This window comes from Canis aureus, chromosome 26, assembly GCF_053574225.1.
Source record: "Canis aureus isolate CA01 chromosome 26, VMU_Caureus_v.1.0, whole genome shotgun sequence".
Classification (NCBI taxonomy): Eukaryota; Metazoa; Chordata; class Mammalia; order Carnivora; family Canidae; genus Canis; species Canis aureus.
Genome location: NC_135636.1, coordinates 52,682,945 through 52,709,008, shown reverse-complemented (window position 1 = coordinate 52,709,008; position 26,064 = coordinate 52,682,945). Strand labels below are relative to the sequence as shown.

The following is a 26,064-nucleotide window of genomic DNA, read 5'->3' as shown; positions in this document are numbered from 1 at the left end:
TCGTCCTCGGCTGTGGAGCAGCGGGTAGTGGGGCCTGCCCTGGGGACGTCCGGGAGCTGGGCCTGTGAAGCTGGTGGTCTATGTCCTGTGGCCTAGGGGGCCACCCAACAGGAAGGGTCGGGAGGGAAAGCGGTCACGGGGGTACTAACGAGGAGCACAGCCCTCTCCGGGGGCGGAGGGGACGAGAGGGAGTCCAGGTAGTGTCCGTGCTCGGGCGACCTGGAGAGGCCATCGCTGGAAGGTGGGCAGCAGGGTCACTGCTGGTGTCACAGCACCTGTGGATTTGGACAAACATGAAGACGTGTTTCACCCGATCATCCGGCCCTGAGGCCCTCTGAGCCACAGAGGGGCCACTCGTAGGAAAAGCAGCACTTTGGAAACTCTGGTTGTGATGCTGGTCAAAAAAGCTTGAAGACCACTCTGTGCTGGATCCCCTCTTTCATTAAGTCGTGTTCCTATATCTATTTATTTTGTGGGTGTTTTTTTTTCTCCTAAATTCTAGATCGTCTGAAGTTAATACTGCTATGTCAGCGTTGACTTATTTATGTTTGGTTGGTAGATGCCTGGCGTACCTGTTTCCTTTTTTATTTTTGACTGTATTAGGCTTTTGCGTTTGGGTGCATCTCTGGCATCTCTGACTTTCCTTCTTTCAAAATCCTCTCTCAGATTCTCAATCTCTTGATAGAATGTAGTCCTTTTACATTTATTGTACTGATGTGTTTGGGTTCAGGTCTCTTACCAAGTTGACTAGGGGCTGAAGTGTTTGTGACGAGTTGCCTTGTGCTCTTCTGCTTTCCTCCCTTTTTCCCTAGCGTGTGGGTCGCTCAGCTCTCTTCTGCCTGATGGCTTTACACCATGTCCGCAGATTCTATGACACTCGTCCCACGGAAGGTGGAGGTGGACCTCCCTCCCTTTGCTGTGAGCTGGCCTTAGTGACTCACGTTTAACGACCGGGACGAGGCAAAGGTCATCCAGGGCCGTGACTTCTGGGGCTGGGCCAGGGATGGGCAACGGTAGATCCACCTTCCGTTTTCCGTGTCTCAGAATGCGGCTGGTCTGCAGCATGGGGGGCCAGGCTGGAGAGACCACGTAAGATAGAGGCAGCCTCAAGGAGCCCCCGCGCTCCCAGCCGTGGCCCACGTGCCAGACGTGGAGTGAGGGGTCTCGGATGACCCCAACCACGGAACAGGAGTCTTTGGGCCGACGCTCTGGACACTGGAGCTGGCCCCGTGCCAGTTCCAACCCACAGACCTCAGGAGCGTAATACATGGTGGGTTGATTTAAGTGAGTTTTGGGGTCCCTTGTCAGGCACCCATATAACATCCTGGGACATACTTGTGTTCATCAGCTTCTCCATCTGAGCCACGTCTGGGTCCTACTCTCTGTTTGGTGGCCTGGGGAGGGGGCTGTCCCCTGGTTTCCTGTCTGCTGGAACAGCTTAGCTGGACACTCATCTGCAAGACAGTTTTGCTGTGGCCTCAGCCAGGCCCTGTGGTTTCCAGATGAGACTCTACGTGACCGTTCTGTGCTTTGGGAGCCTGCACCACGAGGGCGGGATGAGTCCGTAATTCTCTGACCTTGTGATCATTTCTCTTTCTTGAGCTTCATCTACATGGAGTCATGCGCTAAGTATTCTCTCAGGCCAGGATGCTTTTGCTCAACAGAACATCCCTCGGATCCATCCACGCTCTCGTGAGCGTCGGCAATGCTGTGGCTTCCTGAGTGGAGTGTCATTGTACACACGCCAGAATTTGTTTATCCAGTGGCCTGATTGTGAACATTTGCATTGTCTCCAGATTTTGGTTACAATGAACCCACAGGCCCAAGGACCAGGACAGCCACCAGCCCCTGCAACCGCAGGAGGAGCTCCGCTGACCAGGCCTCGCCAGGAATGAAGATGCAGGGCGCCCGCAGGGCAGGTGGTGGAGCATCCAGCTGCTGGTTTTAGCTTAGGTCCTGATCTCAAGGTCATGAGATGGAGCCCGGGGTCAGGCTACGTGCTGGGCGTGGAGTCTGCTTGAGATTTTCTCCCTCAGCCTGTCCTCACTTGTCCGCTCTTTGTCTCTGAAAGAAGAAGGAAGGGGAAGAAGCAGGGGAAGGAGCAGGAGCAGCATGTTGCTCTCTCTTGGGTAGACACCTGGGAGCTCATCTAACTTTATCAGAAACCACCAAACTGGGATCCCTGGGTGGCTCAGCGGTTTAGTGCCTTCCTTTGGCCTAGGGCGTGATCCTGGGGTCTTGGGATCGAGTCCCGCATCCGGCTCCCTGCTTCTCCCTCTGCCTGTCTCTGCCTCTCTCTCTCTCTGTCTGTCTCTCATGGGTAAATGAATAAAATCTTTAAAAAAAAAAAAAAAAGGAAGAAGAAACCACCAAACTGTTTTCCAAGTCTTCTCAGAGTCAGCCGCTCTTCTGTAGTCTGAGTGGCATCTCACTTAATCTGCATTTCCCTGGTGATGTCGGGCACTTTTTTAAAAAAAAGATTTTATTAATTTATTGGAGAGAGATTAAGAGCACAGCAGGGGGAGGGTCAGAGGCAGAGGGAGAAGCAGGCTCCCCACTGAGCAGGGAGCCGGACCAGGACTCACTCGACCCCAGGACCCTGGGACCATGACCTGAGCTGAAGGCATGTTGGGCCCCTTTTTAACGGGCTTGTGGTCATTTGCATATTTTCTTGTATGAAGCATGTGTTCAAATATTTGTTCATTTTTTAAAAGAATGCTTTAAAAATACTGAGTTTTTAAGATTAAGAAAAATAATCTGCATAGAGCTCTTCATCAGGTATGTGTATTTCGAATATTTTCCTTCAGCCCGTGTCTTGCTTTTTCATGTTTCTCACTGGTGTCTTTGAAGAACAGAGATTTTTGATTATTCATGAAATGCAGTTTATCAACTTTTTTTTTGAAAGGGAATTTTTTTTTATAGATTTTATATATTCATGTGACACACACACACACACACACACACACACACACAGAGAAGCAGGCTCCATGCAGGGAGCCCGATGCGGGACTCGATCCCAGGACCAGGATCACGCCCTGGGCTGAAGACGGCCCTAAACCGCTGAGCCACCAGGGCTGCCCCAACTTTTTCTTTTATATGAGCGCTTCTCATGTTCCTTTAAAGAAGTATTTGCCTACCCGGAGGCTGTGGTGATTTCTTCTGTTCTCTTCTAGAAGCCTTAGTGTCGGGCCCTGACACTGAAGGGATCCACGCAGAGTGAGTGTGGTGTGACGGAGGGCTGGGGTCCACTCCGTCCTCGGCAGAGCCGTCCCTGCCCTGGTGCCGTTGGAGAAGACGGGCTGCGGGTCAGGCCTGGGCGCTCTCCTGACCTTTGCAGGTGGACCGGGCCAGCATCCCACGGTTCTGGATGGTTCTGGATGGCGGGCGACTTCCCGCGGCTCCGCAGCCTGCCCAGCGCCTGCCATGCAATCAGCCTTCCTTGTCCTGAACTTTCTCTTTACACGACCAAGCCAGGTCCTGGAGGCAACGGGTGGGGGTGGCTGGGGACTGGACTTTGCCTGGGAGGGGACAGGGCGAGCTGGCTGCGAGCTGAGGAGGGAGGCCCAGAGGCCAGGTGTGTGGCCTGGAGGAGACCCAGGGCTCTGGCCCCCCGACCCGCATCCTGAGCCGGGGCTTCAGCTCTGCCCCCAATGGGTAGGAGGTGGAGGCAGGTACAGCCGCCAAGGGAGCACACCAGGTGTCCAGCCGAGGGGAGGGGGCCAGCGCCGGGATCTAAGGCAGGTGTGTGACGTCCCCAGAGGCCAGTCCTCCAACAGGAGCGGCTCCTCCCTTGCAGGGCTTGCCGGCACGCCCTCCACCTGCGGGGCGGCGCCCTGCCCCCAACCGGTGACCCTAGAGGACCCGGTGGGGAGGAGTCTGACTTGTGCGCTCTGTGCCAGGCTGGCCAGCTCCTCCCCCACATCGGGGGCTCGGGGGCTGTCCTCAGTCTTCACCACGGCCATCCTCGTCACTCTGCACAGCTCACTCTCAGGGGCTCCAGGAAGGGTTCCAGGCTCGAGGTGGGGGTGCACGGAGGGCGGCGCAGGGCAGCCGCACGGTCGGGTGGGGGCGGGGAGAGCAGCTGGGACAAAGAGCTGTGTAGACCTTTCCTGGGATGAGACCTCCCCCTCCCCTGCCCCCAGGTCAGGTGGGATGAGGGCCGCTCCACAGACCCTCCAGGCTGTGCCCTGGGAGCCTCCCACTCCTAGACTCAAAGGCCAGGGTGTGACCTCCTGGCTGGGTGGGTCCCTGGGAGGTCCCTGGGGGCCATACCTGGGTATTCAAATTCTCTTTAGGTGGGTCTGAAGGATTACCTGAGACCAGACGGGGTAATGTGAAGCCCGGGCCGGACCACGGCCCCGCAGTGGGACCTCCACAAGCCCAAGTGGTGTCTGTAGGGGCATCCGGGGCTTTCCCGAAGTTCTGGCAACAGCAGAGGGCCGCGGACGGCGAGGGCCGAGCTTTATCCACTAGGAGATCCTCTGTGTGGGGAAGGCCTGGTTAACTGGGGGAGGTGTTGGGTGGACGTCTTATTTATTTTTAATGTGATGTGATTTCAAACAAACTTAGGCTAAAGTTGCAAACATAGTGCAAAGCACTTCTATGTCCTCCATCTAGATTCACCAATTTTTTAAAAATTTTTATTTATTTATGATAGTCACAGAGAGAGAGAGAGGCAGAGACATAGGCAGAGGGAGAAGCAGGCTCCATGCACCCGGAGCCCGACGTGGGATTCGATCCCGGGTCTCCAGGATCCGCCCTGGGCCAAAGGCAGGCGCTAAACCGCTGCGCCACCCAGGGATCCCTAGATTCACCAATTTCTGACATCTGTCCCGCTTGGTTTATTATATAAATAAACTTATGTCTGAGCCCTCTGGGAGCACGTTGCAGACGTCAGGCCCTTTACCCTTGACCCCTGACGTCAGGCCCTTTACCCTTGACCCCTGACTTCGTAGTGTCTGCTTCCTAAGAAGGTGTACTTTGTCACTCATTAAACCAGGAGACTTGGGCGGTTGCTCACATCCACGTTTCCCCTTTAACGATGCCTCCTAATTCGATATATACGCACGTGCGGTTTTTAGTGTGAGAATCTGCGGTGCCCCGGCCTCTCCTGGTCTTTGATGACCCGGACGGTTTTGCAGGGGGTGTCATTTAGTAGAGTCTGTGATGGTTCCTTGTGAATTTTTTTTTTTTAAGATTTTATTCATTCATTCCTGAGAGAGACAGAGGCAGAGACCCAGGCAGGGGGAGAAGCAGGCTCCCTGCGGGGAGCCCGATGCAGGACTCGATCCCGGGACCCCAGGGTCACGCCCTGAGCCCAAAGCAGATGCTCAACCGCTGAGGCTGAGCCGCCCAGGCGCCCGCCTGATTGATAAGAGGTTTTGCATTTTGGTCTGGAAATTCAGGGAGGGGCTGTGTCCTCCAGGCGCCGTGCCCCATGCGAGATGTGTCTGCCTTGTGGGGGTGATGAGCCCTGATCCCAAGGCCGGGAGACGTCTGAACGCTTGTCCGTGGCAAGCACGAGGGGTCCAGGACGCCTGGACCCCCGGGAGGATGGGCTGCCCATCTGTCCATCTGGGGGCGGCAAGAGGAGAAGGTGTGGGCCCAGCATCGAGTGACGTGCCTGCCTGGCGCTCCGGGAAGAAGCCGAAGAGGCCAGGACGGCGTGAGTGCGAGCGTCCACGTCCGGGAGGAGCCCTGCGCCAGATGACCGCGTAGGCCCCATCAGTGCCGGGAGGAGCTGCAAAGCCCAAAGGTGAGGGCCGGGCCGGCGGAGAACCGCGAAGAACCGGCGCTCTGCAGCCTTCACCATCCAGGGCACGGCGCCTCTTACCCTCCGCCTTCCTATTTCAGTGAGGATCGCGAGCCCTTAGTATAAACTCAGGCCTACGAGAAAGGAGAGGGCAAAAGCCTTCCTCCCGCCCCGGCCACGCAGTTGGCTTCTGGTTCTTCTGATTCTGTAGCTGAAGTTCGAGCTCGTGCACGCGCACTCTCTCTTTATCTTTCTTTTTTTTTTTTTTTTTTTTTAGTGAGAGGGGGAAAGAGGGTGGGGGAGGCAGAGGGAGAGTCTTAAGCAGGGCAGGGCTCGATCCCATGACCCTGAGACCATGAGCTGAACTGAAATCAACGGTCAGCTACTCACCCAACTCAGGTGCCCCTGAACTTTATATGCTTTTCCTTTTTTTTTTTTTTTTTGAACCCAAGGTGCAGGGGCGCCTGGGGGCCTCAGTGGTTGAGCATCTGCCTTCAGCCCAGGGCGTGACCCCGGGATCTCGGATCGAGTCCCGCGTAGGGCTCCCTGCATGGAGCCCGCTTCTCCCTCTGCCTGTGTCTCTGCCTCTCTCTCTGGGTCTCTCAGGAATAAATAAATAAAATCTTTAAAAAAAAAGAATTGTTTTATTTTCGCGTGGTTGAATGTGTTCGTGGCGTGCTGGTAGATGGCTACCCGCGCTCTGAGGGGGAAAGAGAGAGCCACGATTCAGCGTCCGCGGCGGATTTCAAACCAGCACCTGAACGTCAGTGAAGCGAGTCCGAGGAGCTGGGGACGTGGCGGCCGCTGCACCTGCTGCCCGAGAGCGCCCCCGACCAGGGCCTTGCCCCCGCACCTCCCCGCACAAACGGCTCCTTCTGTGCCTTTCCGGCTGGCGGTTTTTTCCTGTTTATTTATTTTATTTTTTTATTTTTATGGTTTTATTAACACAAATATGACACGCACATAAGCTGTCTATTCCTTTTCTTCGCTACGCAGCCTGGCACTGGGATTGGTGACTGATGGCCAGCTGGGCTGCTCTTTCCACAGTGGCTTTGCGGTTCTTGGAGGATACATTGTGAGCAATCTCTGCACAGTAAGATTTGTTCACATCAGCAGCACTTGCAGCTCCTTGACGCTGTGGGCTAGGAACTTCCGGAAGCCACTGGGCAGCACGCGCTTTGTTTCCTTGTTGCTCCCGTAACCAATGTTGGGCATCGAGATCTGGCCCTTGAGTCTTCTGCTACCTATTGTCAATGCCTCTGGGTTTCCACCAGTTGCGCTTAATTTTGACATATCGGTCTGACTGGTGCCGGATGAACTTCTTGGTCCTCTTTTTAACGATCTTGGGCTTCCCCAGCGGTCTGAGGGTGGCCGTGATGCCCGGCGGTCGACGGCTGCCACCTCCGCAGGCGGCGCCGAGGAGGAGCGTTCTCTCCTGTTTAAATCTTTGATCCGTCTGCTATTTTATTGAGGTGCGAGGTCCTGTGTAGAGGATCCCCCGCCCTATTTTCGTTTCCAGATGCTAGCCCCTTGTCCTAGCGGAATCGTAGAGCTGCAGCAGCCCTAACAGAGCTGGTGGGAGGCAGCAGCTTTTCCCGGCCACACGGTCTCCCGCTGCGCAGGGAGCTCTGCAAGTCCGCCCGTTTCTGGACTTTCTGTTCTGCCCACGGCTTGTCCCCTTGTGCTCCAGAACCACACTCAGCAGCTGCACAGGGTGTTTTCATATTTGGCAGAACTCCTCTCCTGTTACTCTTTTCTTTTCTTTTTTTTTTTTAATTTTTATTTATTCACGATAGTCACAGAGAGAGAGAGAGAGAGGCAGAGACACAGGCAGAGGGAGAAGCAGGCTCCATGTAGGGAGCCCGACGTGGGATTCGATCCCGGGTCTCCAGGATCGCGCCCTGGGCCAAAGGCAGGCGCCAAACCGCTGCGCCACCCAGGGATCCCCCTGTTACTCTTTTCAAACTAACTCACCGATGTCCTCTTTACCCGTTGATCAGGTGACAGACGCGTGGGTTTCCGTGTCCTGGCCATGGGGGTGCAGGCGGCCTCCGAGGCTCATTTCACTTCCTCCAGATACAAACCCGGTGCCATTGCAGGTCCTAGGGCAGCTCTGTGTCTAACTTCTTGGGGACCCTCCACGCTGATCTCCAGGCGTCTGCACCAGCCTGCATCCCCACCAGCGGTGCAAGAGGGCTCCCCCCTCTCCACGTCCTCGCCAACATCTGTCGTTTCCTGACGTCTCTTGGTGGTTTTGATTTGCGTTTCCCTGATGCCAACAGATGTGGAGCATCTTTTCACGTGTCTGTCGGCCACCTGGATGTCTTCTTTGGAAGGGTGTCTATTCAGGTCCTTTGCTCATTTTTATTTTTTTAAAGATTTTATTTATTTATTCATGAGAGACACACAGAGAGAAGCAGAGACAGGCAGAGGGAGAAGCAGGCTCCCTGCAGGGGGCCCGATGTGGGACTCGATCCTGAGACCCCGGGGTCACGGCCTGGGCTGAAGGTGATGCTAAACCGCTGAGCCCCCCACGTGCCCATGGGCTCTCTATTCTATTCCTCTGGTCTATGTGCCCGTATTTATGCCAGGACCACAGTGTGTTGGTTACTACAGCTTTATATTATAACCTAGAATCAGAAAGTGTGACACCTCCAGCTTTGTTCTTTTTCTCAGCATTACTTTGGCTATTTGGGGTCTTTTGTGGTTCCAAATGGATTTTAGGATAGTTTTTTTCTATTTCTGTGGAAAATGTCATTGGAATTTTTATTGGGATTGCATTGAATCTGTAGATTCTTTAGTGACAATTTTTGCATCTATATTCAGCAGGGCTATTGGTCTTTAATTTTCTTTTATTGTGGTGTCCTTATCTGGCTTTGGGATCAGGGTAATGCTGGGCTTGTACGAGGAGTTTGGGAATGATCTCTCTTCTTCCGTTTTCTGTTACTCTTCCTCGTAATAATTTTCCTGCCCACTCTTGCTGGCTTAGGTAATGCTTTTCCCAGTGAATTTTAGTATATGTGCTGCCGAAGCGAGCACCCCAGTGAATTTTAAAATCAGCTTGTCTATCCCCCAATTCTTCTTAGTAATTTTATTGGGATTGTATTAAATTCATGGATGAGTTTAGGAAGAGTTAATATATTTATGTTAAATGTCCTTATCCATGAATGTAGTACTCCACTCCATTTTCGGTGGTATTCTGTTGTGTCTCGGGAACATTCCAGGGTTCTTGCATGTTTCTTGTTAAGGTGACTCCTAGGTCTTGTGTTGCTGCCCTTATTTATGGAATACTTTCTTCTGTTACGTCCTCTAACTTAATGATTGTGTATCTTTTTTTTTTAAAGATTTTCATTTATTTACTAACGAGAGACACAGAGAGAGGAAGAGAAGCAGAGACACAAGCAGAGGGAGAAGCAGGCCCCATGCAAGGAGCCCGATGTGGGATTCGATCCTGGGACTCCAGGATAGCACCCTGGGCCGAAGGCAGGCACTAAACCGCTGAGCCACCCAGGGATTCCCCAATGCTTATGTATCTTGAGGCTCTTAGTATGATTACTAAGGATGCACCCAGACAATTTCCTGAATTAGTTGGGGAGCTCCCATCATTGCCTCCCATCATCGTACCTCCGTGGTACAGGCGGGGCCCCCACGTTGGCCTCTGGGGCTGGTCAAGGGAGGTTCATTGAGGCCATTGTTGCCCCTTACAATGTGATGCTTGTCTCCATACAGGTGCATGTCACCGAGGTGCAGTTTTGGTGTGTTGACCATCTATTGCTGTGTGAGAAATCACCCGAAGACTTGTTGGCCTAAAACAACATTAAACATTTATTATCTCATAGTTGGAAGTGGCTTAGCTGGTGACTCAGGCTTGTGGTCTCTCTTGAGGTTGCCGTCAAGCTGGAACTTGAGGGTCCCCTTGCAGAATGACCCACATACATTCCAGACAATTGGTGCTGGGGTTTGGCAGGAGGCTGCTGTCCCTTCTGGCATGGGACTGTCAGCAGGGCTGCTGGAGCGCCCTCGCACGGAGGCGGCTGGCTTCCCCCCACAGTCAGCCTGCGAGCCGGGAGCAAGCACAGTGTCCTTTGGCCCAGCCTTGGTCGTCAGACAGCTGCCATATGTTAGCTCTCTCCATGGTTCAAGGGATGCTACAAGGTTATGAATCTAGGAAGCAAGGACCCTTCGGGGTACATCAAGTCCCAGTGGGGGCACTGGCTGCTTTGCTAGCTAGCTGCCTGCTGAGTCTCAGCCAGTGAGCACAGTGCCTCAGTTTCCTCAAAGGTGACCACGGATGACACCTGTGCAGGAAAGTTGGGAATCAAATACAATTAAGCTGCAAAACGCTCCTGACCCCTCCAGCTGTCTAGAGAGGGGTGTGGCCCCTCCCGGCTCGCTCGTTCAGGGTTCACCGGTAGCTTTGGTGTATTTTGAGGGGTTGGATGTGGCTGCAGAGCATCCTCAGGTGAGAACCTCCCCAGGTAAGAGGGCGGGTCCCCTCTGACCTAGACTGGACGGAGCCGGTTGGGAAAGCCCCGCCCCCGGCGCTCAGCCTCTCCCCTTCCCGGGCCTCCGGCGGGGTCCCCGGTGCCCCCTCCCCACGCCCCCTCCGCTGCCTGAGCGGCTCTGCAGCAAAGGGGCGCCCGCCAGCACCTGCCCTTTGCTCCGCTCGGCTCTCCCGCCCCCGGCCCCCGCGGGCAGGGCCCCTTCTGCAAACCGCACAGGAGCATCCTCCCCGCGGGGAGCGCGCGGGCACCTGGGGGCAGCTCGGGGCGCCTGCCGGGCCGGGGGTCGGGTCGGGTCGGGGCGCGGGCGGGGGCGGCGCCGCGGCGGGAGGCGGGCTGGGGGCGGGGCGGGGGGCGGTGAGGTAATTTCCGCGCTCGGGCGTCAGCTTGAGTCACCGGGGGCAGAATCGAAAGTGATCGCTGGCGCCGGGCGGGAGCCGGGGCGCCGGGCGGCGGGGTCCGTGCGCGGGGTAAGCGCCCGCGGGCCGGGCTCGGGGGTCTCCGGGGGCCGGGCCGGGGCGGAGGGGGTCGCCCCTGGGGGGCGGGGGGCCGGGGTGCTCGGAAGCCACCTGCACCCTGGGCCCCGAAGCCCCCGGCCTGCCCCCGTCCTGCCCCCGTCCTGCCCCCATCCTGCTCCCCTGTCCTGCCCTCCCCGTCCTGCCCTCCCCGTCCTGTCCCCGTCCTGTCCCCATCCTACCCCCATCCTGGCCCCGTCCTGCTCCCCCGTCCTGCCCTCCCCGTCCTGTCCCCGTCCTGTCCCCATCCTACCCCCATCCTGGCCCCGTCCTGCTCCCCCGTCCTGCCCTCCCCGTCCTGCCTCCCGTCCTGTCCCCATCCTGCCCCCATCCTGCCCCCGTCCTGCTCCCCTGTCCTGCCCTCCCCGTCCTGCCTCCCGTCCTGTCCCCATCCTACCCCCGTCCTGCCCCCATCCTGCTCCCCTGTCCTGCCCCCCATCCTGCCTCCCGTCCTGTCCCCATCCTGCCCCCCGTCCTGTCCCCCGTCCTGCCCCCATCCTGCCCCCCGTCCTGCCCCCTATCCTGCCCCCCATCCTGTCCCCATCCTACCCCCATCCTGCCCCCGTCCTGCTCCCCTGTCCTGCCCCCCATCCTGTCCCCATCCTACCCCCATCCTGCTGCCATCCTGCCCTCACCCCGGGGGTGGGAGGCGGCCGTGGTCTCCACACCTCAGGTCCAGAACCCTTCGCGTTGCCCTGTTTACCAATATCCAGCCGGCTGGAGGTCCCCCCGGCCCCCCTGCAGGTGGACTCAGGATTCTCTGTGGAGTGGGGTGGGCTTTCCCACTCGAGGCTGACGCTGCGGCTGCAGCTGTTTCCTCCAAAACATCTCTCAGTGCCCTCAAAGTTTTCCCCGAAAGTTCCCCTCAGACCCAGGGCATCCCCATTTCCTTCCTTCTGCAGCTCCGAGGCTCGCAGTCCTGGCTGCCCCGCCCCACCCCTCCGGCTGCCCCGCGGTTCTCAGGAGCTATCACTTTGCAGAGCCAGGGAGGGGGGCGGGGGTACATTGGGGGGCATGTGCTTGCTGTGTGTTTAGAGGAGTCTGTGCTTGAGGGGACTTCAGTACAAGGACCCAGGAGGGAGGCTCCCGGGAACCCAGAGAGTCCCTGGGCCCCCAGGGCATCTGCCTTTCTGCAGGCTCCTGTTGCCAGGGCAAACCACCCCCCCCCTCCGCCCCGCCGCAGGCTCCTCTCCAGCAGGTCCCAGAGACCCTTCAGAAGAGGGAGGGTCTTGGCTGGGTTGGGGTCAGTGGGGCCCAGCTCCTCAGACCTAGCACCTCTCCTCCTGTCTGGTGGACGGAATGCTCCCTGCTTCTGCTTCCACCTCCGCCGCCCCCGGCCTGATGGGGACACCCCGTGTATCCGAGCCCCCACCCCGGGGTACACGTGGGCCTCCTGGCCTCGGGGTCTGACCTTGCTCCTTCCCTTCCAGACATTTCACATGGCTGAACAGCCCCAGAGGACCAGCTGAACCGGGAGCCTGGGATGCCGCTCCGCAGAGCCAGGCCAGAGATGGTGTCCCCAGGGTCCAGCTCATCGCCCAGCAGCCCCATGGCCACCAAGGAGCTACCTCTGGCCAGACTGTGTGCCCAGCTGGACCTGCGACTAGGCTGCTCCCGCTGTACTCAGCGCCTCAATGAGAGCACCTACCTACTGCGCCAGGTAGAGCACAGCTGTCCCCAAGCCATCCTGCTGGCCCGCTTCAAAGGAGCCACCAAGAGCAGGGTCTGGCGCAAGGTGGACCGCCGGCCCAGCTTCCCACGGCCTGCCCGCTATGAGGTCTGCTGGTACTACAGCCCGGGGCTCGGCTGCCAGCGCCACCACAACCAGTGCACCTTTGCCCGAAGCCGGGAGGAGGCCCTGGTCTGGACCTTCGAGCGTGAGCACAACGTCAGGCGCATGTGGCTGAAGTCCGAGCTGCAGGGCGGTGGGGCCCAGGGCGAGCTGCGCAGCCCAGCTGAGGCCATCCGTGCCGAGTACGGCGGCCACTTCCAGCTGCTGTGCTCCCACTGCTTCCGCTGCTGTCCTCCCCGCGTCTGCCCGGTGGACGCCCGGGGCCGCTGCCCCGAGCATGGAGCCTGCCCCTCGCTCCTGACCCACGTGAGCACCGAGGGCCGCCGCAAGCAGCAGGTTGTGGAGGTGCGGCCGCAGCCCCAGTACGGCCAGCCACTGGCCTACTGCATGTTCGTGGGGCGCGGGCGGCCCTGCCGGCACGGGGCATCCCGCTGCCAGTACGCGCACAGCGCGGTGGAGATGGCCGTGTGGGAGGCTGAGCAGCTGGACGGCCTCAAGCGGTGCGACCTGCTCTCGCCCGCTGCCCCCAGCGGGGAGGAGCGCACAGCCCGCCCTGGCCAGGCCCCCAGGGTCAAGCTGTACTGCCGGGCCTGCCTGGTCACCTGCCACTCCCAGGAGGCCTTTGAGAACCACTGCTCGTCCCTGGAGCACGCACAGATGGTGGTCTTGGACCAGGAGGAGTGCTGGGAGCACCGCAGCCCACCCACGGGGCTCTCCACATTTGAGCTCTGCCCAAAGTAAGGACCGTGGGGTGGGGGAGCGGGGTGGGAGGGTGAGCCAGGGGTTCCCTGTCCCCTCCGTGGTACAGGCGGGCCCCCACGTTGGCCTCTGGGGCTGGTCAAGGGAGGTTCATTGAGGCCATTGTTGCGGGCCTCTTCTTGGCATAGGATAGAGGAGGTCCCTGCTCCCACCCTGCCGCCCCCAGGCCTGGAATGTGCCCCGCCTCCCCCACAAGCCAGCATGGGGCTGAGAGGGCTAAGCCCTGCTCTGCTTGCTCGCCTCCCCTTTCCTAGTCCCAGCCTCTGTGAGTATGGGGACATCTGCACCAAGGCGCATTCAGAGCAGGAGCTGCAAGAGTGGACCCGACGGGTGCAGGCCGTGAAGCTGCGGGAGCGGGCCGCCTGGCAGGAGGGGCTGGCGTCTTACCAGACGCGGCTGCTGGCTGAGTACCAGCGGAGTAGCAGTGAGGTTCTGGTGGTAAGCGGGGACCAAGTGAGTGGGAGGGCGTCGCTGGGGCCAGAGCCACCCCGCTGACAGCCAGGCTTCCCTGCGCAGCTGGCCGAGACCGTCGAAGGCGTGTCCATCACGTGCAAGCAGCCCCTGGTGCATGAGGCCCATGAGAAGAAGACTCAGCACAGCTGGATATTTGACGTCAACTCGAAGGTGAGGAGCCAGCAGGCCCCGGGTTGGCTGGGGTTTGGGGTCTGCGGCCGCTGCCTTGTGCCTCCCCTTGGCCACGCCCGTGTGACCCGGAGCACGTCAAGCGCTGTGGGGTTATTCTGTGCAGTGTCTGACAGAGGGTGGGGACCGGGCTAGTGACCGCGTGTGCCCGGAGCTTCCCTACACCGTGGCCTCACTCAGCATCCACGGGGGCTGCCTCAGCCAGCCTGTGGCCCCCTTTGCAGAGGGGACCCCAAGGTTCAGACTGGCCAAGCGCCCTTCTGGGGTGACAGCAGGGTGGGGAGGGCCGGGTGTGTCGCCTGGACTCTGACGGGCGGGCCGGGGCTGGGCGCCCTGACTGTGCAGTCTCTCCCCCAGGAGCCCCTGCTCCACGTGGCCCTGCTGAAGCAGGAGCTGGGCGCAGACTTCTGGCTGGCGGCCCCCGGCCTCCCGTCGGGCCAGCTCTATGCGAAGGGCGAGCGCTTCCAGGCACGTGCCTCGCCAGCCGCGTTCCAGGTGGAGGTGCGCGTGCGGACTGCCTCCTTCGGCTGCTTCGAGCAGTGGCTGGTCTTGGACTTCGGCCGCAGGCCAGTGCTGCTGCGGAAGCTGAGGCTGCAGGCGGGCCAGGTGCCCTGCCCGGGGCTGCGGGGGAGGCCGGGGGACAGCCGCCCCAAGGAGCTGGAGCGCTGGCACACCGGCAACCGCCACGTGGTGCCTGGTGTGGTGCGGACGGCCGAGCAGGAGGCCCTGGTGGCGATGTACAAGGTGCCCGCCCTGGCCCTGGACTTCAGTCCCGGCGGCCTGGCCTCCGGACCCATGTCCTGCACCAACTACCGGCAGAGGATGCACCAGTTTCTCTATGAGGAGGAAGCCGTGCAGCAGCAGCTGGTGGCCAAGTGAGTGAGGGCGGGTGGGCGGGGGACGGCCGCTGCTGGGGTGTCGACGGCCGAGTGCCGGCCCCGTCCGCTGACCCTTGTCCTCCCCGCAGGCTGAACTTCCGGGGCGCGGTGGCCCTGAGGACGTCACTGCAGACGCCGGCCCTGGGCATGCTCTTCCCGCCGTCGGGAGCCCTGTTCGCCGAGGTCCCCAGCCCCTCCTCTCTCTTGCCAGACACGGACCAGGGCTTCCTGCTGGGCCGGGCGGTCAGCACAGCGCTGGTGGCCCCCGTCCCCGCGCCTGACCACACCGTGTACGAGGTGCGGCTGGAGACCCGGGCCAGCTCCGAGCAGGCACTGTGGCTGCTGCTGCCCAACCACTGCTGCTCGGCCCTGGGGCTGCAGCCCGAAACCAGCCCCACCTTGGAGGTGCAGTTCCAGGTCGACCCGCTGACCTTCCGCTTCTGGCACCAGGCGGTGGACGCGCTGCCTGAGGAGCGCCTGGTGGTGCCTGACCTGCCGACTTGCAACCTGCCCCACCCTCTGCCCATCCCGCCCGCAATGCAGGGCAACCGCAAGCAGAAGCTGGCTGTGGCCTTCATTGCGGGCAGTAGCCCCGGGGGCCGGCGGCCCATTGCCCCGCTGCTCATCTACGGCCCTTTTGGCACAGGCAAGACCTACACGCTGGCTATGGCCTCCCTGGAGGTCATCCGGCAGCCGCACACCAAGGTGCTCATCTGCACACACACCAACAGGTGAGCAGAGCCACCACCCAGACCTGCCCGGAGCCTGCTTCCCTAGGATCTAGGGCTGGGGAGCGTGTGCCACTGGCTTGGGGGGTCACCGCCAGAGAGGAAGGGGAGGCCGCTGGAGGCCCGGGCATGACCGCCCGTGTTGCCTGGCCATCGGCCCAGTGGGGCTGGGCTCGGCTCGCATCCTCTGGCTGCCCTGTGGACGCTGGGGGGCGGGGAGCAGCGCGGCCCCTGGGGTGAGTCTGGTCACTCTGACCCTAGGGACTCTCTGTCCTAGCTGACTGGTCCTGGGCTAAGAGACACAGGGGACACCTGTGCTTCAGGCCCAGTGCAGGGCGCCCCGGGGTCAGGGTGTGCTGCTTGGGGAGGGGCCCGGGGCGAGGTCCTGGCGTCGTCTCTGAGACGAACACAGACTCTTCCCTCAACCTCTCACCCGATCCCCTCGGTCAGTGTGGTTTTCTTAGCTCCCAGCACTTGCTGCTCAGGAGGGGTCTCTCCCGCGGGGGCCCGGCTTCTGCCCCAGAATGCGCTGGCCCTGGGTGTGTGAGGGGCTGGCCTCAGTGCTCCTGAGAGCCGGCGCCAGGTCTCCCGGCCCCTGGCCCCCCTGCGGCTCCCCCATCTGCCTCTCTGCACGGCCGGCCCCTCCTTCACCTCCTCCGGGGAGCCCTCCCTGGCCTCCCCGACCTGCGCTGTTGCCAGTTCTCGTCTGGCTCTGACCTTCCGTGTTTCTCTGTCTGTGTGTCCGTCCTCTGTGCTGGTGTTTAAGCTCTGTGGGGGCAGGACAGGCCTCGCTGCAGGCCAGGCCGGGCTCACAGTCGGGGCCTGAATGGACAGCCGCTGAGGCCCCGTGTGCCCTTCTGCCCTCAGTGCGGCCGACATCTACATCGAGGAGCACTTCCACGGCTACGTCAGCAGCGGCCACCCCGAGGCCGCCCCGCTCCGGGTCATGTACACGGACCGGCCGCCCAGCCAGACGGACGCCACGGTGCTGCAGTACTGCTGCCTGACGCAGGACCGCCGGGCCTTCCGCGCACCGACGCGGGCCGAGCTGGAGCAGCACCGCATCGTGGTCACCACCACGTCGCAGGCCCGCGAGCTCAGGGTGCCCGCCGGCTTCTTCTCGCACATCCTCATCGACGAGGCCGCGCAGATGCTGGAGTGCGAGGCGCTCACCCCGCTGCGCTACGCCGCGCCCGGCACCCGCGTGGTGCTGGCGGGGGACCACATGCAGGTCACGCCCCGGCTCTTCAGCGTGCCCAGGGCCCAGGCGGCGGGGCACACGCTGCTGTACCGCCTGTTCCAGCACTACCAGCGGGAGGCGCACGAGGTGGCCCAGCGGAGCCGCCTCATCTTCCACCAGAACTACCGCTCCACGGAGGCCATCCTCAGCTTCGTCTCGCGCCACTTCTACGTGGCCAAGGGCAGCCCCATCCACGCCAGCGGCCGCGTGCCCCCACACCCCAGGCTGCACCCGCTCATGTTCTGTCACGTGGCGGGCAACCCCGAGCGCGACCTGTCCAGCACGTCCTGGCTGAACGCGGCGGAGGTGGCTCAGGTCGTGGAGCAGGTGCGGGACCTCCACGACGGCTGGCCCTCCTGCTGGGGCGCCCGGGAGCAGAAGCACATCTGCGTTGTGTCGCACGGCGCCCAGGTAAGTGCACCCACCTGCGCTTGAGCCCCGTGACTGCAGCCGGGGCGGGAGCTCCGGGGCACTGGGTGGGGGGGCCAGAGTCCCACCCTTGGGGGGCCCGCACCGCACGCCCAGCGCTCACCCAGGCCCGCTGCGCCGGCCGCGTGTCTCCAGGTGACTGCGCTGAGGCAGGAGCTGAGGAAGAGGAACCTGGGCCAGGTGTCCGTGGGCAGCTTTGAGATCTTGCCAGGTGGGCGCCGGGGGCGGGGGCGGGGGCGGGGGGGCCTCCCCTCCTGGCCTGGCCTGGCCTGACGGTGCCCCCTTGCAGGCCGGGAGTTCCGGGTGGTGGTGCTGAGCACCGTGCACAACCACCACAGCCTGCTGAGCTCAGGGACAGCCTCCCTCGGGTTCTTCACGGACGCCCGCGTGCTCAACACCATCATGACCCGCGCCCAGTCCCAGGTGGTGGCCGTGGGGAACGCTCTGGCCCTCTGCTCCTCCGGGGCCTGCAGCAAGCTCTGGAAGAGCTTCATCCGTGAGTGTGTGAAGCATCACAGCGTCTGCCCCGAGAGCCTGTCCCTGGAGCACATCGAGCAGGGCGTGCTTCAGCAGCAGCGCTGGGCCCTCCAGGCCGGGAGGTCTGCGGCAGCGGCGGCCCTGGACGCTGTCCCAGAGGAAAGGGCAGCAGGGGAGCCGGCCCCAGAGCGTGCGGCCACGGGGGCCACGGCTCGGGGGAGGACCTTCCCGTCTAAGACCTCGGCAGCAGGAGACAAGGCCGCGCCGCGGGCAGAGGCAGGGGACGCGGCCTCAAGGTCCGTGGCCAGGGTCTGCTCCGTGGTGGGGGGCCCTGCCACGGTGCCCACGGAGGTGGAAGGCGCAACATCGGCACCATCGAGGACCTCGTCGCTGGGGGACGGGACCTCCAGGAATGCGGTGGCAGGGCTGACGGCCACGGAGAACAGGGACCCCGAGGACCCTGAGGACACTGAGTCCGACTTCTGGCCTTCTGACACGGAGCTCAACGCGGACGACTCCATCCTGCAGGAGCTCCTGGATGAAGGCCGGAACGTGACGGTCACCGTCCGGGAAGATGGGCTACTGGACACCATTGCCAGGCCCGAGTCCCCGCACCAGGCCCGGCAGTACACACACCTGCCACGGGCCACCCTGCAGAAACTACTCTGCTCGGAGCCCGAGCTGTACCGCCACTGTGCCTTCGTGCAGGAGACCTTCGAGCAGGCGACAGCCCTCCCGCTGGATGACGTGGCTTCCAGCCCCATCCAGATCAGGGGCCGCCTGCACTGTGGGATGGCCTTCAGCGGGGACGAGGTGCTCGTGAAGGTCCTGGGCCAGGACACGGGCTGCCCGGGGAGGCGGCAGGGCTGCGTGGTGGGCGTGCTCAAGAGGAAGCGCCGGGAGCTGGTGTTCGTGTGCCGCATGGATGAGTGGGACTCTCGCATCATGACCCCCGTCGATGGCTCTGTGACGAAGATCTTCGTGGCCGAGCTGAAGGACCCGCTGCAGGTGCCCATCCACCGCGTCCAGCAGGGCCGCGTGCAGCGGGTGGGGTATGAGCGGCTCACGGCCGAGGCCCGGGGCAGCCGGCTCTTCTGGGTGCGCATCGTCCTGTGGCGGCAGCGCTTCTACTACCCCCTGGGCATCGTCCTGGAGGTGCTGCCCGAGGCCACCACGTGGGAGCAGGGCCTCCGCGTCCTGGACCTGGAGCACGGCTTGAAGAAGCCCTCACTAGAGCCCGCAGCCCTCTGCAAGGTGCTGCAGAAGTACCGGGCGGAGCTTGGCCGGGCCCCCGACCACCGGGAGGACTGTCGCGGCTTCCCAACCTTCACCGTGGACCCCCAGGGCGCCCAGTACCTGGACGATGCCCTCAGCGTCCGCGATCTGGGCCCCAGGTACCAAGTGGCTGTGCACATTGCTGACGTGGCCAGCTCCCTTCCCAGGGACGGGGCCGTGGACCTGGAGGCCCGCAGGCAGGGCATCACGTTCTATGCCCCTGACCGGGAGCCGGTGCCCATGCTGCCAGCCGGCCTCTGCCGTGACGTGCTCAGCCTCCTGCCCGGCCAGGACCGCTTGGCCATCTCCCTCTTCCTCACCGTGGAGAAGGGCAGTGACCAGATTAAAAGCCTGCACTTCGCGCCCTCTGTGATCTGCTCCGACCGCCAGCTGTCCTACGAGGAAGCTGAGGCCGTGATCCGGAGGCACCCGGGTGGTGGCCGCGAGCTGCCCGCCCAGCTGGACTCTGTGGACGCCTGTGTCGTGGCCGCGTGCCACTTCTCCCGGGTGCTGCGCTGGCGCCGCCTGCAGACCGACTCCCACTACGAGCAGCCCAGCGAGGACTGTGTGCTGGGCTTCCGTGCGGCCCACGTCATGATCAAGGAGTACATGATCCAGTTCAACAGCCTGGTGGCCGAGCTCCTGGTGAGCAGCGAGCCCACGCGGACCGTCACGCCGCTGCGGTGGCAGCCCACGCCCGGTGAGCGGCAGCTGGGGGCCCTGTGTGACAAGCACCAAGAGCTGGTGGCCCTGTCGCTGCACCTCCGCCACCACCTGCCCAGCCGCGGGTCCCCCGGCAGCCACATCTACCTCCTGGCCTCCCTGTGGGAGCACGTCCAGCTCGCAGCCCGCGCCGGGGACTGGAACCGCGTGGAGGACCTCATCACCACGGACGACTTGCACCCTTCTCTGGCTCCCGTGGGCCTGGACCTCCGCAAGGCTCTGGCCCGCTCTGCGTTTGGCCGCTCCTGCCAAGGTGAGCGGCAGGAGGCTGGCCACTACTCGCTGCAGGTGGACTGGTACACGTGGGCGACCTCCCCCATCCGCAGGTACCTGGACGTGGTGCTGCAGCGGCAGATCCTGCTGGCGCTGGGCCGCGGCGGCCCCGCCTACTCCGCCCGCGACATCGACGGGCTGTGCCAGGAATTCAGCTACCAGCACGGGCGCGCCCAGAGCTACCAGCGCCAGGCCCGAAGCCTGCATCTAGCGGCGCAGCTCAAGGTCCAGCCGCGGAGCAAGCTGGGCTTCGTGGTGGGCGTGGAGACCGGCTCCCGCTGCTTCAGGCTGCTCTTCCCCGCCGACCCCGAGGCCCTGCCGGACCTCTGCCCCGTGCACTACCGCTCCTTGCAACTGGCCGAGCACCCCGGCAACCTGGAGGGGCGGCCGGGCCTGCGGCTTGTGTGGCGGCGCCGCATCTACTCCGTGTGGGCAGACGGGCCGCGCTCCCCGCTGCCGGGCGCCCTGCTCGACCCACACACTAGGCCCGTGGACGCCAGCCTGTGGCAGCAGCTGCTGGAGCTGGTGCAGGAGCAGCGGTGGCCGGAGCTGGCTGCCCTCGTGCGGGAGCAGGGCGCGGCGAAGCCCCAGCAGCGCATGCTGGGCCGGGTGTGGCAGAGCCCCTGCGGCCACTTTGTGGAGGTGGCCCGGGAGCTGGGCGGGGGGGACACGCTGCAGGTGCAGCTCAGTGCCACCCTGCAGCGTGGCTTCCTGGCACCGAGTCTGCAGCTGTGCACGGTGGCACCCGGCTTCACCCTCTGCCTGGAGCACGTGGAGCGGCTGGGCAGCTGCTTCCTGGACCAGATGCCCCAGGCCGTGCGAGACCGCTGTCCCGACGTGGCCGAGTACTCCCGCGTGTGGGGGCCCTTCTGCTCCTTGGAGTCGGCCACCGGCGCCGTCTTGGAGAGTGACTCCATCACGCTGCAGCACGTGAGCATATCCTGGGATGTGAAGCAGATGCCGCAGCGGCGGCTCCGGGGCTCCTTCTGCCTGGAATCCTCCTTCCTCAGTGAGCACTGCATCGACCTCAGCTTTGGCCACTGCTACCTCTGCCTCCGGCTCGAGGGGCTGCTGGCCGTGCCCGCCGCAGAGAAGCGGCTCCCCTCAGCTGGCCCCGGCCAGCCTCCCCCGGCCACCCCGGCCTGCGGCCCCGGCCCCTTCCTGAGCATCGACCCCGACACGTACACGTGGGTGGCCCACGGGCTGACAGAAGACTGGGACCCGAAGGAGGGCCGGGCCGACCGGCAGGAGACCCCCAAGCAGGTGCACTTCTTCATCCAGCACATGGCCATGGAGAAGGTTCCAGAAGAGGTGCTGAGGCCTGGTGCCCGATTCACCATTGAGGTGCTGCCCAAGCAGCTTCCGGACATGTGAGTGGCCTCCACGGGGGGACGCCAGGGAGAGGCTGGCGGGCGGGGTGGGGCGACAGCTCCCTGGGTCCCCTCCCCGGGCCAGTCCTGCGGGTGCCCAGTGTCCCCCTCACCACCACCTGCCCCCAGTCGCAAGGAAGAAGCCGTGCGCGGGCTGAAGCGCGCATCCCCGCTGGTCATCAACATTGCCCTGGGCCGGCCCATCCCGCTGCCCCGCCAGCTTCTTTCCCAGCAGACCCGTGGCCGAGGTAGGTGGACGTCCGGCCAGCCCCCGCCCTGCCGCTGAGTCCCTTCATCCGGCCTGGGCCCTGCCCTGCACCCCTGCTCAGCCAGGCCTGACCCTCCCTTAGGGACATACAGCAGGTTCCTGGAGAAGCAGGCGTTCGACCTCCCTGGCGGCCCCCACACGCTGAACCGCAGCCAGAACAGGGCTGTCAGGGCGGCTCTGAAGAAGCAGTTCACCGTGATCCAGGGCCCTCCAGGTGGGGCCCCTGCCGGGGCTGTGGGTGCTTGGGGCTGCCCGGGGTAGGGGGGCGGCAGCTCTGCTCATCGCGTTCTCTGCCCACAGGGACCGGGAAGACAGTGGTGGCCTTCCACATCGTGTTCTGGTTTCACAAGTCAAATGAGGAGCAGACGGGGGCCTGTGACACCCCCAGGGAGAAGCAGCTGGGGGGTCCCTGCATCCTGTACTGTGGCCCCTCTAACAAGTCGGTGGACGTCCTGGCAGGTGCGTGGGGTTGGCTGTGGGGGCTTCGCCCAGGGGTGCTGGCCCGGGGACCGTCCCTGACGCCCCGTGGCCACCAGGGCTGCTCCTGAGCAGGAGAGCGGAGCTGAAGCCGCTGCGAGTGTACAGTGAGCAGGCCGAGGCCACAGAATTTCCGGTGCCGGGTGTGGGCAGCCGGGGCCTGCCCAAGAAGAGCCCCCGGGAGGGGAGGCCCAACCAGACCCTCAGGTGCGGTTGCTCAGCTGTGTGTGTGTGAGTGGAGGCCCCAATCCCGTCTTGGGCGAGAACTAATGCGGCTTCATGGATGTCCCCCACCCCAGGAGCATCACCCTGCACCACAGGGTCCGGCAATCCTCCAACCCCTACGCACCGGACATCAGGGACTTTGATGCCCGGCTGCAGAAAGGGGAGATCCTTTCCAAGGAGGACCTCAGCTGGTAAGCAGCCGGGGCCGTGGGGTTGTCTCTGGCCTCGGGCCGTGGGCTCGCTGTAGGACCAGATGGCATCCCGGTGCAGGTACAAGACCATCCTGGGGAAAGCACGGAAGTTCGAGCTGGACCAGCACAGGGTCATCCTGTGCACGTGCTCCTGTGCGGCCTCAGCCAGCCTCAGGAAGCTGGACGTCCGGCAGATCCTCATCGACGAAGCAGGCATGGCCACGGAGCCGGAGACCCTCATCCCTCTGGTGGCCTTCTCCAAGGCCGAGAAGGTGAGTGCCGGGAGCCCCGTGCGGGTGTCACGGGCTGTGGGTTTCAACCCGGAGGGCGGCATCGCGGTCATGGTGCGGTGGCAATGGCCACGGAGCTGCGTCCCTCTAGGCCTGTGCCCGCCTGCCCCCCAGGTGGTTCTTCTCGGGGACCACAAGCAGCTGCGGCCAGTGGTCAAGAACGAACAGCTGCAAAATCTGGGGCTGGATCGGTCTCTGTTCGAGAGGTACCACGTGGACGCGCACATGCTGGACACGCAGTACCGCATGGTAAGCCGGTCCCAGGGTCTAGGCCTCCGGCCCAGGTGTCACCACCCGGGGCCCTGACCTCCGGTGTCCACCTGGCCTTTTCTGGGCCACAGGAGGCCCCCAGGCCCCCCAGCTCTGAGCCCTAGGACAGGTAGAGAGTGACGTGCCCCTGGCACATGCCCTGCCTTGCAGCACGAGGGCATCTGTGCCTTCCCCTCCATGGAGTTCTACGAGAAGAAGCTGAAGACCTGGCAGGGCCTGAGGCGGCCGCCCAGCATCCTCGGCCACATTGGCAAGGAGAGCTGCTCTGTCATCTTCGGCCACGTGCAGGGCCATGAGCAGAGCCTACTGGTGTCCACAGATGAAGGGAATGAAAACTCCAAGGCCAACCCGGAGGAGGTGGCCGCGGTGGTGAGTGCCAGTGAGACCTTCCTAGTGCCCCAGGGTCAGGGAGGGCTTCCTGGAGGAGGAGGCAGAGGAACTGAGGGAACGGGCGAGGCCCTGGTGTCCAGGGCAGGAGAGGCGCCTGGGCCAGCTTCAACAGCACCCCCTTGGTCCCTCAGGTCCGCATTGCCAAGCAGCTGACTCTGGGCAGGACGGTGGAGCCCAAGGACGTCGCCATCCTCACTCCCTACAACGCTCAGGCTGCGGAGATCAGCAAGAGGCTGGTGCGAGAGGGCGTCTCCGGAGTGACCGTGTGCTCCATCACCAAGAGCCAGGGTGAGGGTGGCCCTGGGGCAGGGGGCGCGTGCCACGCGGGTCCCAGGGTGGGCGAAGCGCCGGGGCGGGCCTCATGGTGCCGGCCCAACTGCAGGAAGCGAGTGGCGCTACGTGCTGGTGAGCACGGTCCGCACGTGCCAGGAGAGTGACCTGGACCAGCGGCCAACGAAGAGCTGGCTCAAGAGGTTCCTGGGCTTCGTCGTGGACCCCAACCAAGTGAACGTGGCCATCACCCGGGCCAGAGAGGGGCTCTGCGTCATCGGTAAGGTTGCCTGCCCGGGGCTGGGGCGGGGCGGGGCGGGGCGGGGCTCCCTGGCTGGGCGGGGCTCCCCAGGGGTGTGGCTCCCGGTGGGCGGGGCTCCCCGGGGGTGTGGCTCCTGGGTGGGCGGGGCTCCTCCCTGGGGGCGGGGCTTCTGGGTGGGCGGGGGCTCCCCGGGGGTGTGGCTCCTGGGTGGGCGGGGCTCCCCCGGGGGTGTGGCTTCCTGATTGGGCGGGGCTCCCCTGGGGTGTGGCTCCCGGTGGGCAGGGCTCCCTGGGGGTGTGGCTTCTGGGTGGGCGGGGCTCCCCGGGGGTGTGGCTCCTGGGTGGGCGGGGCTCCCCCGGGGGTGTGGCTTCCTGATTGGGCGGGGCTCCCCCGGGGTGTGACTCCCGGTGGGCAGGGCTCCCTGGGGGTGTGGCTTCTGGGTGGGCGGGGCTCCCCGGGGGTGTGGCTCCTGGGTGGGCGGGGCTCCCGGGGTGTGGCTCCGTGATTGGGTGTGGCTCCCGGTGGGCGGGGCTCCCCGGGGGTGTGGCTTCCCGGTGGGCGGGGCTCCCCTGGGGTGCTCCCTGGGGGGGCACTGGGCGGGCTGGGCCCCCCACGGAGCCCTCCGCCTTCCCTCGCCCCGCAGGAGACCACCGCCTCCTGAGCTGCTGCCCCCTGTGGCGGCGGTTCCTGGACTTCTGTGAGGCGCAGCGCAGCCTGGTGCCCGCCGGCCAGGTGCGCGTTTGCAGGAGGCCCGCCGTGGCTCCCGGGAGCGGCCGCTCCACCTGCCCGGGCCTGGGGCTGCCCCGCGGCAAGGCCAAGCCCTGAGCCCTGCCCCGCCCACTGCGCAGAAGCCCGGGCCCTCCTCCGCGGGCCCTGCTGGCCGCCTACCTGGTGGCTCGTGAGCAATAATAACCCCTTTCCGGGGTCTTGGCCTCTCCCGGGGCAGGGAGCGGCCAGGCCCGCGCAGCCGGCAGGTGCGGACACTGGGGGAAGAACGCCGGCCTCCTGGGGAGCTGCTTCCCTTGGGACATTGGGTGACAGGGAACGCTCAGGGGTCAGGGAAGGGGGCCTCTGGGCCTTCTGGTGTTGCCCGGAAGGTTAGAGGCCGGGAAGGAGGTCCCAGCCGGGCTGCTCTTCGGTCCTTGGATGCCATCCCTGACCCCACTGGGTGCTGCTGGCTGGGGAGCTCGGTCTACTTTCTTCTTTCTTTTACTTTTTTTGTTTGTTTGTTTCAAGTAGGCTCCATGCCCAACGTGGGGCTTGAACTCCTGGCCCTAAGATTAAGAGTTGCATGTTGTACCGACTGAGCCAGCCAGGCCCCCCTATTTTTAATTTTTAAATAAGCCAAAAGCCAGTGGCTTTTTTTACTGGAACAAGTTCCTTCGCCCAAACTGACAGAGAGGCCCCCTGGAAGAGAGGGCCTGTTCTGTGTCCGCACCACCCTAAGTGGGACCCCAGCCCTGTGTCCTTCAGGAGCCACCTGCCCTTGCAGGAGGAAGGGAGGACCAGAACCAGGTGCCCACACCTGGACCATGGGTGTGCGGGGTGGCCTGGGATTGGGATGACCCTGGATGGGCAGCCTTCTTGTGCCTTCAGCCTGACCTCTGCCTCCCCTTTGCAACCTCAAGCCTGCTGCCAGGTCAGGACTTTTGGGACAACCTGTCCTGTGTTTGCAAGGTTGAGGACCTTCAGTGTCACTCAGGGTGCATTCATGTCCTTCCTGCTCTGGAAACTTCTGCCTTGATATCCGCCCTCACCTCAGGCCACCCCAGCCCACCCCCAGGCAGCTCGGGCCCAGAGTCTCTGCACTTCCACCGTCCCCACGGCCTGAGGGATGCTGCCAACAAGCTGCTTATACTAGGAGGGGCCTGCCCTCCCTGTGGCCTTGCTGCAGAGCCCTCTGCCAGCGGTGGGGCAGGGGGCCGGGGGTGGGGGGGTGGGCGGGGACGACAATGATGATGTTCTGATATTTGCTACAAATCAAATGTCTACATTCCAATTTATATATATTTTCTTGTTTCTGTGCTATACGATTCAATAATAATTTTATCATAAAGAACACTCCG

The 26,064-nt window shown here is 63.1% G+C and overlaps 1 protein-coding gene across 2 annotated transcripts; it reads left to right on the top strand.

Annotated features, from left to right (window-relative positions):
- The first annotated feature begins 10,618 nt into the window (after positions 1–10,618).
- On the top strand, positions 10,619–26,057 carry HELZ2 (helicase with zinc finger 2). 2 transcript variants are annotated; one of them, XM_077873903.1, is made up of 20 exons: positions 10,619–10,724; positions 12,200–13,298; positions 13,575–13,758; positions 13,837–13,944; positions 14,320–14,837; positions 14,930–15,571; positions 16,436–17,219; positions 17,373–17,448; positions 17,527–21,355; positions 21,485–21,603; positions 21,706–21,837; positions 21,924–22,082; positions 22,160–22,307; positions 22,400–22,516; positions 22,596–22,788; positions 22,921–23,055; positions 23,227–23,445; positions 23,598–23,754; positions 23,849–24,016; positions 24,642–26,057. In XM_077873903.1, exons 2-20 carry the CDS (start codon positions 12,253–12,255, stop codon positions 24,821–24,823), a joined length of 8,916 nt encoding a protein of 2,971 aa, XP_077730029.1. In that variant the 5' UTR covers positions 10,619–10,724; positions 12,200–12,252; the 3' UTR covers positions 24,824–26,057. The 2 variants fall into 2 exon arrangements, with proteins under 2 accessions (XP_077730029.1, XP_077730030.1); XM_077873904.1 differs by lacking the exons at positions 23,598–23,754; positions 23,849–24,016; positions 24,642–26,057 and having other exon boundaries at positions 22,898–23,055; positions 23,227–23,418.
- Positions 26,058–26,064: the final 7 nt, after the last annotated feature.

Bases quoted from the DNA above. Each gene is read 5' to 3' on its own strand.
- HELZ2 (XM_077873903.1), top strand. From the start codon at position 12,253: ATGCCGCTCCGCAGAGCCAGGCCAGAGATGGTGTCCCCAGGGTCCAGC. The intron at 22,083-22,159 runs GTGCGTGGGGTT...CGTGGCCACCAG, and splicing joins GTCGGTGGACGTCCTGGCAG to GGCTGCTCCTGAGCAGGAGA. The intron at 23,755-23,848 runs GTGAGGGTGGCC...GCCCAACTGCAG, and splicing joins CTCCATCACCAAGAGCCAGG to GAAGCGAGTGGCGCTACGTG.